The sequence below is a fragment of the Ambystoma mexicanum genome, chromosome 7p (genome assembly GCF_040938575.1).
Source record: "Ambystoma mexicanum isolate Mex_15411 chromosome 7p, UKY_AmexF1_1, whole genome shotgun sequence".
NCBI classification, from domain to species: Eukaryota; Metazoa; Chordata; class Amphibia; order Caudata; family Ambystomatidae; genus Ambystoma; species Ambystoma mexicanum.
This window is the reverse complement of record NC_090939.1, coordinates 447,948,393-447,960,737: the sequence shown is the minus strand read 5'-3', so window position 1 is coordinate 447,960,737 and position 12,345 is coordinate 447,948,393. Positions and strand designations below refer to the sequence as shown.

The following is a 12,345-nucleotide window of genomic DNA, read 5'->3' as shown; positions in this document are numbered from 1 at the left end:
GGCTACACGGCTTGCCCCAGAAGATCGTGTCGGATCGAGGTACCCAATACACCTCCCGATTCTGGGAGGTCTTGTGTAAACTTTTGGGCATGGAGAGAGCCCTTTCATCAGGATTTCATCCCCAAACAAACTGTCAGACCACAAGGCTCAACGGAACATTGGAACACTATCTGAAATGCTTTGTCAATCAACAAAAAGACAACTGTGTAGCCCTACTTCCTACCGCTGAATTTGCATACAATAATGCAGTACATTCCGCTGTAGGTCTCAGCCCCTTTTATTGTACGTATGGTTTCTAATCCTCGATCCATAATACCTACCATCTGGAAAGAGACCAACATCCCGTCTTTGGAGACTACACTCAAACAGCTTAAGGAAGCTCACGACACGGCTAAACTAAGCCTACAGGAGGCCAGCAGACAGTACAAGAAGCAATCGGATAGAAATCGGAGTCAAGTGCCTACTTGGGATACTGGCACAAAGGTTATGCTATCCACAAGGTTCTTGCCCCATTGGGTTCGCCCTTCCAAACTATCTCCTAGGTATATCGGACCATTTGAAATAGAGTCCAGAGTCAATCCAGTTGCCTACCGATTAAAGTTGCCAAAGACCCTCAGACGGATCCATCCGGTATTTCATTCCTCTCTCTTACTCTCTTTTGTACCTGATACTAGGAAGCAAATTTCGCCCAAGTTAATGATCCAGCCCACTTCTGCCTTGGATGAATACGAAGTCTCACAAATCCGTGACTCTCGGTACCATCGAGGGCGCCTTGAGTACCTCATACACTGGAAAGGCTATCCCTCCTCAGAGGATACTTGGGAACCAGCGACTCAGGTCCATGCCCCCCGACTTCTACTCCAGTTTCACAGACTTCATCCGGGTAAACCGGGAGGAAAGGGTCTTCGAAGGGGGCATACGGTCACGACTGCTGGCAGCTGGCGAGTCTGGCGGAGGTGGAAACTCTGACGCCATTAGACTGTTCCGCCATGTTTCCTCGAACGCTATCCCACAGTCTAGTCTTTTTCCAACATGGCCGCACGTCGAGTATTTAACCATTCGTTACTCGGCAGCTCAATGCGTTGCAACTGTGCTTTCCCGTGTTGCTTGCGCTCCTTCCTGTGAATCCTTCTGCGGTCTTAGTCCGCCTTCTTTTCCCTTTCCCCCGCTTTCATACTTGCTACCAGTCAACCCCTTGTTACCTTGCCTCTTCCTCCTGGTTCCCCGCCTCTCCACCTTCTTCTTCGTTCTACTTGTTTGTGGCAGTTGTGTTTTGCATCCTCACTCCCGTCTTTGGAGAGCTCTCCGGAGACTTCTGCTTCAATAACGGAAAGTTACCTCTCATCGGATCAGCCTATCGACAGTCCTCTTTGAAGCATCGTGGGGGTTTTTTATGCCCTCGTGGCTTTTTCCCCTTTAACATATCTGGCTGTCGCGGAGAGGAGTCATTGTGAATTTCTCTATATAGAGTCACAGTGGCTTCCTTTCGAGGCAGACCGTATCTGCTCACGAAGAGGAAGACTCCAGCGCGACACCCCCGGAAAAAGAAGCTGAACTATTCTACCTCATCAGGTGAGGAGGAGGAAGGGATTCTGGGGGTGTGCAGTAATTCTAGCAGTGAGGAGGACATAGCAGATTCTGTGGTCAATCCAGTAAAAAAGTCTGATAGTCTTGACACTTGTAAACTGTAACCGGGACGTCCCGGCCTTGCGACAGGAAATATTCAAATATGATCTATGAAAGATAACAATACTGAAGCACTATAGTTGTATGTAAACATGGAGGACTTGAGCATGTCTTCTGGAAGCATTAGTTCTTGAATTTGTATCTAGCTCTAATGACAGAGGTATCAGCAGACAACTCAAAGTCGAAATATAGGCTCACTCTCTTCATTAAGTTTAACTGACAACCCGGTGTATTAGGTTTCAGTGAGCCCACATGGTGGGGATCTGTATTACGAATAACATGGTCACCGTGCATTGGGAACACGGACCAAGTCCTTCCCTCTGTCCCCAAAACAACTCAGCCTCCTCTGTGGTCGCTGCTCACTGAAAGAGTCTGGGGCTTTGAGTGCTTCACACTTCTTAAAAACTGTATAGGTCTTTCGATTCTTGGCTGGACTTGTCAGGATGTCTCTGTGATCTATCTGAACCTCAATAAATACCTGAGACCACCACCCCTAGTGCCTTGGGTCATCTGGACCGGTGTCGGCTAACCGACTCTTTCACTGGTTTCCGACTCATAGATTAAAAGGCTTCTTCCCCACCCCCTTGGTTATAATGTAGGTCATACTAAGCGGATTACTGTTCCAGACCTTCATCCATAGCCGCACACCTCTACATTCCTCAGTGATTCTGCTAAGAGCCAAGGTTTTGGGTCCTTTCATGTCTCCCCTCTGCACTTCCCTTCACTCCTTCCCTCCTCTCCTCTCATCCTTCCACTTCCCCCTCTTCTCCTTCATTATTCTTATTCCTTCCTCTCTTCTCTCTGGCCTCGTCACCACTCCTTCATGCAGCTTGTTCCTTCTCATCAACTTTAAACACTCCCTCCTTCCCCTTCACTGTTCTCTCCTTTATTAGTTCTCCTAATGCCACTCCTTTTTCTCTCTTGACCACTTCCTCGTGGTCTCGCCCTCTACCTCCTTTGTTCATCTGTCCTTCCTTCCATTCTGGTCTCTTTTCCACCTACACTCCTCTTTCTCCCTCCTCTGCCCTTTTCTTTCATCACAGACTAAATGTCCGGAGCCACGACTGCTTGTATGTCATTGTCTTCAGCGGGGCCCTCTTGCTAGCAGGCATGATGTATGCTAAAATTGCCAAAGGCATACCAGCCAGTATGAAAAGTTCTACTGATTTGTCTGGTATGTGTCCCCCTGGTGTAGAGGGAATATGCTTGTGTCTGTCTGCCATGTCTAACCACTGACGTTGTCATAGTGATGCCCGTCAGTCAAACGTCCTGCTGCTACTCGTTTTGGGCTAGATTCAGGTGTGCTGGCTGTAGTTCGCTGAGCTGGGGGGTGCTATCCCTCTGGGGGGAGGTCGTAGGTACTCCTAAATCGAATACCCCCATGGTCTTGTACAATTGTAGGTATTGTGCACAGATCTAAAGATACTTGGCAGCACAGATGCCTACTGTAGGTATTGTGCACAGATCTAAATATACTTGGCAGCACAGATGCCTATAATTCCTTCGGCATAATGGCATGTGGTTATCCCACATGGTGGGGGTATCTGCAGATGAGATTCCAACGTTGCCAAGGTTTGCCAGCTCGTGCATTCGTTCAGGCCAGCCCTGTCAGTACTTAGGCAAAAGATCCACAATTGTTCCCTTTGGAATAAAACTGTATGTAGGTTGCATCTTCTACGTGTTACCAAGATCTTTTCCATGATTGTCCAGGTGAAGTCGGACGGGCCATGGCCATTGAGCATAAAGTGGTTAACCAGTGGGCAGTGTTTTTTTTGGTCCTGATACAGGACCGATGTTCTCGCAGGTGTATCTTCACTGGGTGGGTAGTCCTAGTTGGTATAGAACTTTTATGTCCATGGGTATCTCCAGCCTATGTCTATAGATGTACTTCTCTCAGTTAGGCGACAGACATTGCACTGGCCACAGGACGTGTGGCCCACCAGGCAAGGTTGATTCCACAAGGTGTTGGGGGCTTGCTCTGCGGTTCCTTGTAGGTGTTAATGTCATGGTCATGAAGTCAGTGGCACAGGCATGCAGGGGTCGCATGCACAGGCGATCTGGGTGGACACTGTCCTGGCGCCTTTGGCACCAGGCTCATGAACAAAAGTAAACAAGAACATCCATTTAACACCAAAAAGTGTTTATAATGGGCATAGCACTTCAGATGCATTAACCTTGAACATTCCACCTATTAAGCAGGATGCATTAACCTTGAACATTCCATCCATTAAGCAGCCCCAAGTGCATTCTTGGGTGTGGCTGCTAATGGATTGCCTTCGCACATGCTCACTCTCTAGGAGTGGCAGGGTGTGGCTGGTAAACCGGCCCTAATGGGCGTGCCCACAATCTCAGCTATATAAACTGCCCTGACAGTCAAGACAGATGCTTCGCGTTATTCTGCACTTGCAAGAAGCGTAACGCTCACCGTCGCCAGAGGTCAGACTTACCTTTGAAGATCCTGCTTCCTGAACATCCTGCTTCCTGACAGCATACTGACCAACTGGTGGAAGCTGTAGTTACCGATACATCTCTTCGGCGAACCAAGTATTCATCTTTACACTTTCCGGAACGCCGAAATCTTCATCTTGGCACCACAGCACGACACGCTCCATCGTCGACAGCAGCGCCTGCACGGTAAAATAAAAGACAAGGTAAGACATCAAAAAAACAGTCAGTTGAAGGTTGCACTTCGCCCTGCTTCACGCTTTTCCTTAAACCATCACTTATCTGCTGTCGAACATTGCGGTAGCATCCATCTTCCATCAGGCCACGTCTTGCGTCTCACAGCTTCATTGAGGCCACATTTCCATCTAAAGGAAGAAAACAGAAGAGAGACATTGCGGGCATAAATAGGAGCAACATATAAAGACATTAAACAGAACGAACAGCATCACAAGAGCTCAAGAAAGACTTACCAATCGTAAGGAGAAGCATAGTCGCAGCTGGACTGGACTATTCCTCATCAGGGATCAGTGAAGGAACTAGATCCCATTCGACGCGCCCCTGCCAGAAGTAGCAGGACAGAGAGCTTATCTTCCATAATTCACAGGTGAGCTCCTTGGGCTGGCGTATGCTCACAGACACCGTACTTTGGGGTAAAGGGTTCGAGAGGTACAACAATCACAGATTGCCGCACTCGCACACTCTTATCTCCACGCAGGAGCAGTATCACCATGTACCACAGCTCACAGCTTTTCTACTGAGGGAGAGGCCTGAAGGGGGGTCATTCAAGTTCAGGGAGGGCTGCAACCGTGCCCCAACGCCACCGCAGAGACCAGGTGAGAGTAGTAACAGTTAATCAGTGAGTCCCGTAGATTCCGTCTCCGTTTGATTGCAAATCTTGGAGGACCGATCCTGGATGTGCCTACTTTGAGCAGTGGCCATAATTTGGGGACCTCCTTCTTAATTTGGTTTATCAAGGGGGAGAAGCTGAAGACGGCTCTGGTGCTATCAGGTTCGCCTGCTCTCCATTCATGTTGTTCAAGGGTCGTTTCTCTCGGGATATTTCTGTCATGTTTTCGAGCATCTTTCACCGTGCGTCTGGGGTATCCCTGATTGATTAGTTTTACTGCTTAGTTGGATTACTGCTGGTCATAGTCACTCAGGGTGGTGCAATTCCTTCTGTATCTCAGAAACTGCCCGAATTGCAGATTCTGGGCCTCATTAGGACCCAGGCGGTAATGGGTTTACGCCGGCGTAAACCATGGCGCCCCTTACCGCCTGAGTACGAGTTCCCTTAGCGCCATGGTGATTTTAACGCCTGCTTTTAGCAGGCGTTAAAATCCATGGCGCTAAGGGACCTTGTTGTTAATTACGCCACCGTAATTTACGGTGGCGTAATTAACGCCTTCCCCACTCCCATTATGCCCTATGGGGCCAGAAATGGGAATGGGGAAGGGTAAATGGGGATTGGGGACTTACCGCCCCGCCAACCTCGGAATGGGGCGGTAAGTCCGCCAACCCCCATGGCGGAGTTGGCAGCTTAGCGCCATGGACCATGGTGCTAATAGCGCCATGGTCCTCCGCCAAGGTCCTAATGAGGGCCTCTGTCATAATTTGGTTCCATCCCCGTCCCCTGCTACGGCTATTCTCTGTGATTGATTTTGCCACTTCTTCTGCCATCTGTTTTTGCCTTTTGCTTTGCCTTGGTATAAGAAAGACCCCTGGTTTCTGTTGTCATTACTATTATTCATGTCCTGGAAGCGAACATTCCTGTTTGTCTGATTAGTTGCTGACAGGATTGTGCTGGAGGTGCTTGGTACACTGTCATCAGAGCTAGCACTCAAAAAGGTCCAGTTGTTGGGTCTGAGACGTGGTCTGTTAAATATTTTATTCTGGATCTGTCCGCTATTTGTCCCATCTGTTGCATTCTGATCATCGTAGTAGCTGTTTGTTGTATATGGATACACCTTTTCATTTGAGACTGCGTTGATGTCCTTCTTCAGTTTAATCACTTTTTAGTTGAGATTGAATTCCTTAAATTGTTGATGGATGCGTTCAGATCCACCAAACCTTTTTTTTATAGTTGGCTACTAGTGTTTCTGTCTGTAGGGAATATTGTTTTGCTTCGATCTCCCTCTGTAGTCTCTCCGCAGTACTTATAATCAGCACAAGCCAGTCTCTAGTGCACTTGTTCGCTATATAGGTCCAGTCCTTTCGGAACTGTAGCTGATCTAGAAAAATCCATGGTTCAATTCGGATTATCAGGCCCATCGGTGCTGCATGCGCTCTCAGATATTCTGTCATCATGGCTTCGTATAATTCCCTAGTGATAACTTGTTTCATCAGAACCTCTTTGATTTGATTTGTCTGTGGTGGCACCTCCCACCTGTGGTGCGTCTGCGCCTAGAATTGATGGTGTTGCAAGGATCCTTCCTACTAATTCTTCAGCATATGCGAAGTACAAAGTATCGGTCATGTTCCCAGATGGCTCTGGAGATCAGCACTTTTAAGGGTCAAACATTGAACAGTAAGTAAGGATCGAAAGCACAGATCCTTTTTTTCCACTTAAAATGACAGCTGTTATAGTTGCAGCCCAAGTCTACAGCTAAAGCCGTAAGAAGGACAATTAACACATAAATGGGGACTAGGGGTGGGGCACTGGCCTGTGCCTGATTTGCATATGGTCTTTCCCTTCTGTAATGGCTTGGCAGGCGAAGAACGGTGGTCTGGAGGGTTGCCCAGAGCGTTGCCAGTGGTTAAGATTAATTCTAAACCTTCCAGCCATCACCTCTTTGTTTTTGCTATGTCACCCCGAGTGGGACGGGTATGCCCAGACGTGGGTCCCGTGCCTGCTGGGCCTAGAGACCCAAGCTACTCCTCACTGATGAGCCCCAACAAGGGCGAAACATGTTTGGGGATGCTTGTGGTCTCGTGCAGAGGGGATGTGGCCTAGCAGTTCGGGCTGGACTGCCCCTTTTGGGGTGGGGCCAAGCCTGATTTGCATATGGTCTTTCCCTTCTGTAATGGCTTGGCAGGCGAAGAACGGTGGTCTGGAGGGTTGCCCAGAGCGTTGCCAGTGGTTAAGATTAATTCTAAACCTTCCAGCCATCACCTCTTTGTTTTTGCTGTGCCTATACCCTAACACAGGAAAGACAGGCCTATTTATTTAGATTCATTTTTGTCTGACTTTCCTATGTGATAACATTTGGTTATAGGCGCAGGCCAGTGAACCACGCGTAGTGTTCCTTTGTGTTAATTATCACTATTTCTAATGCAGGTTTCGCTGGAGTCTGCTGCATTAAATCCGCAGACTGCATTGTCCATTGCCCTAACTCTGCTGTGTTCTTCATAAAAGCAATGGTTTCCTTTGCTGCAGGGAGGGATTAGAAAAAATAGGAACATAAATTAGGCTAGGGGGTGGACTGGGGAGCCTAGGTGATGCCCATATACCCCTTCCAGTTCCTGCATCATTAAATGGGTTATGGTCCCCTGCCCTATGGTCTTTCTGGTATTTTGTCACAATTCACAAAACTGTCCTTTGCAACATATGCTTTTCAAGCCTGTTTTCAAGTTATGTTGTTTCCTACTCCCAAACTAAGTACATTTTGGAATAGACTAGTTGTGGATATATGAGTAAAACGTACAGTTGCTCCATAATTTTAGTGCCAAGGCTTTCTCCTTTTACCACAGTCCTGCCTCTGCTCCTGTAGGAAAATAGGTTAACAGTATAATCACTGTATGGTATCGGTAGATGGAAACCAAGCAGGGTGTACAGGATATGTGTGCGTGGGGGCAAATACCACTGTGGAGTGAAGCCCAGGTGTTTACTGGCTACACAAAACATGTGCCTTAAAACCAGAGGTTAACAAGTTGTTGTTGGTCCTGAATCTAGATGGCATTACTTCTCACAAGTTGGCAATGTGCCTAAGAAGTTGAAGAAACTAGTTTGTTTCACTGGCACTTTTTCTTTTGTTCCCATAGGACCTTCCTACTAGTGCACTATATATGCCATTAAGTGGCACTAGTATAAAGCGTGTGTTAAGCCCAGAAGAATTGGAAAACAGAAGAAGAAAAAGACAGGAAGCAGCAGCTAAACGAGCTAAGCTGATACAAGAAGCCAAAAAAAGAAAGGAAGAAGCTGAATATAAGGAAAGGTATTGTTGTGACAATGTATACACATTCTATCCTTCCTTTGGTATCTCCACTAAATATTGTGTGACATCCATATATGTAACATAATTTGGTCTTGTTTGGGGCACTCCTGCCACTTTGGCAGCCTCGTTGCTTGTGTCTCAGCAAGAAAAAAGGAGAACTTCAGGGATGTTAACGGGTTAGAAAAAGAAGTATGTGTGAAACCTGAAGTGTGGACTGCAGGCCGGAAATACCCTAAGTTCTGAGTACTGTTATGGTTCTAGGTTGTAGTAGAATGTAGTAGGATGATTTAGTAGTGAGTCGGTTACTTGGGGAGAAGGGGTGGTTTGGGATAAGGATCAGCAAGATCTTCTGTTTTCATACTAAACTGAAGCATTATAGATCCAGTCTCTGTTTCTGTTACACAAATTATGTTTTTGTTTGTGGTGTTCTCCATCTGGAAGCAGAGTTCTTACAGTTCCAGAATCTATTTCAAGGCAAGTTGAGGGGTGTCAGTCTCTGATCTCTGAATTTGATAAAGGTGTTATGCGCAGATATATGGCAGGAGTTGGTGAGATTAAATTAGGGATGTCAATCTTTGGGCCCACGGGCCAGATTAGGCCTCTGAAACCCCGCTACACGGACAGTGCACATTGCAACGCAATTTTGAGCTCTTTGTAGTTGGTTTAGGTGGAAGTTGTTGCCGTAGCCCAGCCTGAAGAGTACAAGTGTGATGGCTGTTTCTGTCCGAGAAGATCAGACATGGCATGATGTGATGGATAGTTTGGAGTTGAAGGATGCAGGTTCTTATGGTGGGTATCATTTAGAATTGAAAGAAGCACCTTCTTACAATGGATTTTACCTGGGGTGTGAGTGCAAAGGCGCTGTCCTCGTAGTCAGAGGCTTTTGATCCTTGTAGTTGGTTGTGGGCAGCTTTTCATTTCTTCATGACAGGGTCTGCAAGCAGTTTTTCAAAGGAGATTGAATGTTTCCTAATTGTGTTTCATTGTTTATGTGGTCCCCAAAAATATTTGTCAGTGTTTAGCCTTGCATTACTTGTGCCAAACTGCACAGTGCTGCCTATTAACCACGCATTGCACTTGACTGTACTAGCAGCATGGAAACAAAATATTCTTAAAAGCAATCTCTCCCCATTGTCAGCAGTCCTACTGCCAAAACAAAAGTGAACAAATAATGTACTAGACAACATGAAAATAAAATGTAAGCTGTTTAAAGCAGCATTCAGAAAAGCTCTCCCCACTGTGGCGAATATGGAGATTTCGTCCCTTCTTCCTTAGTGGGAGCGACCCCCTTTGTTTGAGGGTAGGGAGCTGAGCCTGCTAAGAGAAACTCTCCATAGGGGGTTGGGGGGAGGCGGGACCTCACTTTGAGTGACTCTCCTCCAAGGGGCAAGAACTCCCATTCCCATGGGGAACTCCCTATATGCCAGATATGATCTGCCTAATTGGGAGTCAGCAATACGGACAGTACCTCTCTGTGCTTTGCCCAAGGTAATGAACTTTATTACACCTGTTTGACAAGCTGTGGTGAACAGTACACCCTCTCTCATTACAGGAGCTAGAATAAGGGCCAACAACCCTTGAGTGGTGGAGGAAAAAACACACTCAGTGGTGAGGCTCCGACGTGAGTATGTCGTCAAGGGGCAGAGCAGCACTGCACAGAGCTAGCCAGCTGTGGCGAGAGGGAGGTGAACGCCGAAGGGAGAGGCCACTGTCCCGATACAGAGGCATACAGGGGATGAGACGCTAAGACCAACAAAAGTGAAGCTTACCTGGAGGTGCGACCACGCCGAGGATGTGGTGGGCCAGTTGCTCACAAACGAATGCCAAAACTTGGAACCGAGGAAGGAGTGAATCCTCTGCTCCCAACAAGAGAGCAGAAGGCGGAGTGAATGCCACAACAAGCGGAGTCCGAAGATCGCTCAAATTCAGTCCGGAATACCGGCAGGCGGGGAGGAGCGGTGTTGGTCTTGAAGAGACACGCTCTCACTGCAGCGTACCCTGCAATGCGGTTTGCCCAGGTCAAGGGAGAACAGAAAGAGCTAAGTGAGGTACTGGATTACAGAGGCCCTGAGAGAACGACTAAATGAGAGAAAAAAAAAGGGTTACGAGAGCCTGAGAAACTCTAGGAGGTTAAACCTCGAAAAGGGTCACAAAAACCCACAAGAGATCCGCAAGTAGAAGAGAGGGGTTACAGATCCCCAGGGAGTTAAATGAAGTAGTGTGACAAAGAAACCCAGGGGAGTGAAAGAGGCCCAATAAAGAAAGCAAAGAACAGACACAAGGGGAACCCATAGACACCCAAACCCTGAACCCTGGGGAGAGAGCAACGCCAGTGGTGGAGAGTAATCAGGGAAATATGCCTCCATCTAAGGAACTTTGGACTTTTTTTTTTTTTTTTGGTGCATAATATTTTGATCTGTTGTTGACCTTGAGAAACGTGAAGAACTTTGATAAACTGCCTGGAACTGTGAAATAAGTAGAACTGTAAAATTGAGGAACCCTGAAACCAGGAGAGATCTCTGGAACCCCTGGGAAATATTCTAGTATCCAACATAGTGCAGGGCACCCCACCTACATTTCTTTTATTTTTGTCTAAGTGTTAGGGCCATTTTAGCGGAAAGGTTTGGACAGAGGACTATTTTTCTTTTGTCTGTTGACGAGCACCTTTGTTTAGTTTGATAGGAAAGGAACTCCCCTGTAGCAATATGGTTAGTAAGGAGTTTTCCTTTTAAGTTAAATAAAGATACTTGAAAAGTATGTCCTCTGGTCCGCGTCCTTCTGGCTTGCCACACTACCCTTAACAGCTGCGGCTCTAACATAGTTTTGAGCCGGATACACTGATTAAGCATGACTGAGCAGCCAGCTGACACCCGTGCCCCTCTTTTGTATGTTTCTTGATTATCCCTCTCTGGCAGTGAGCAGCCAGACCTGAAAACTAATAGATACATTTTTGTTTTCACTTTCAGGATGCTGTGGTGGGAGTCATGCGGTTATAAGTCGTCCTGCATTCCATCAGATGATAGCGATACCACAGAAGAATCCGAAGAAGATGGAGGGGACTATAACTTGGATTTGGATTCAACCAATTCAGACAAGGTTATGCTAAACTACGTTATTGGTGACATCACCCATCCAAAGGCAGAAGAAGATGAAAATGCTATTATTGTCCACTGCGTGGGTATGTCTAACAAAGTGAAAATGTAATTTGTACCATACTGCCTTTTGATTAAGGTGTGCATCTCATAAAGCTAGCAATATGGTTATGGTGCAGACTGAGATTGAAGCATCTTTGATTTATATGTGTTTTATTACTCCTTTCTACACGCAGAGTCTTTATTTGTTTTCTTTCTGGAATGTGCAAATCTGGGTTGTTTGGTGCTAAACTCAAAACACACACATTTGAGCACCAGCGACCACTGGCGAGTTCATATCAAGGGAGGTAGAAGATGTGAAGCTTCTTATGTGTGGACTGCTGCAGAGGAACCAAACATGCAAGGAAGAGCCCTAGGGAGCTGGGAAACTCTCAGGAGCACACACGCACCAGTACCAGCCTCGATGAGCAGTGAGAGCACTGCTCATTGAGGCTCCAGGTGGGCAACTGCATCACTGTCAGTGTGCAGTGCCTGCCTGGGTATAGGTTGGGGTGGGTGGGAAGGAAGACAAAACAGAAAGGAGTAAGAGTCTGGGGGAAGCATGTTGAATTTGCAGGAGTACTGCAGCAAATTTACCAAAGAATGCTTTCCTCACCAAGGATGGCTTGGCATCACCAAGTGTAGGGGGAGAGACACCTGCTCAACACAACTTGGTGAGAATTGGACCTGGTGTACTGTGTTAGGTAGTTTCTTTCAGAAGCTCCTGGTGAGGAAGTTCAAGCAGACCAAACCTGGATTGTGTGCAGAAGGTGTCCAGCAAGATTGTCCAAAATCTCTCAATGGTAACGTGACATAGCAGTCTTGCTTCAATCTCAGGGAGGGAGATGGCTGGTACCAAGGCATAGATCCACACAGACACACAACAAAACAATCCCCACAGTTTGTACTGAAAGATATATAGTGCCAGATTC

General features: G+C 46.9%; 1 protein-coding gene across 1 annotated transcript in view; it reads left to right on the top strand.

Annotated features, from left to right (window-relative positions):
• CHD1L (chromodomain helicase DNA binding protein 1 like) overlaps positions 1–12,345 on the top strand; it is a 1,245,724-nt gene that overhangs the window by 741,374 nt on the left and 492,005 nt on the right. Inside the window, exons 17-18 of the mRNA XM_069636461.1 lie at positions 8,110–8,282; positions 11,249–11,460. Coding sequence (XP_069492562.1) covers positions 8,110–8,282; positions 11,249–11,460 — 385 coding nt within the window. The remainder of the gene's footprint in view (positions 1–8,109; positions 8,283–11,248; positions 11,461–12,345) is intronic.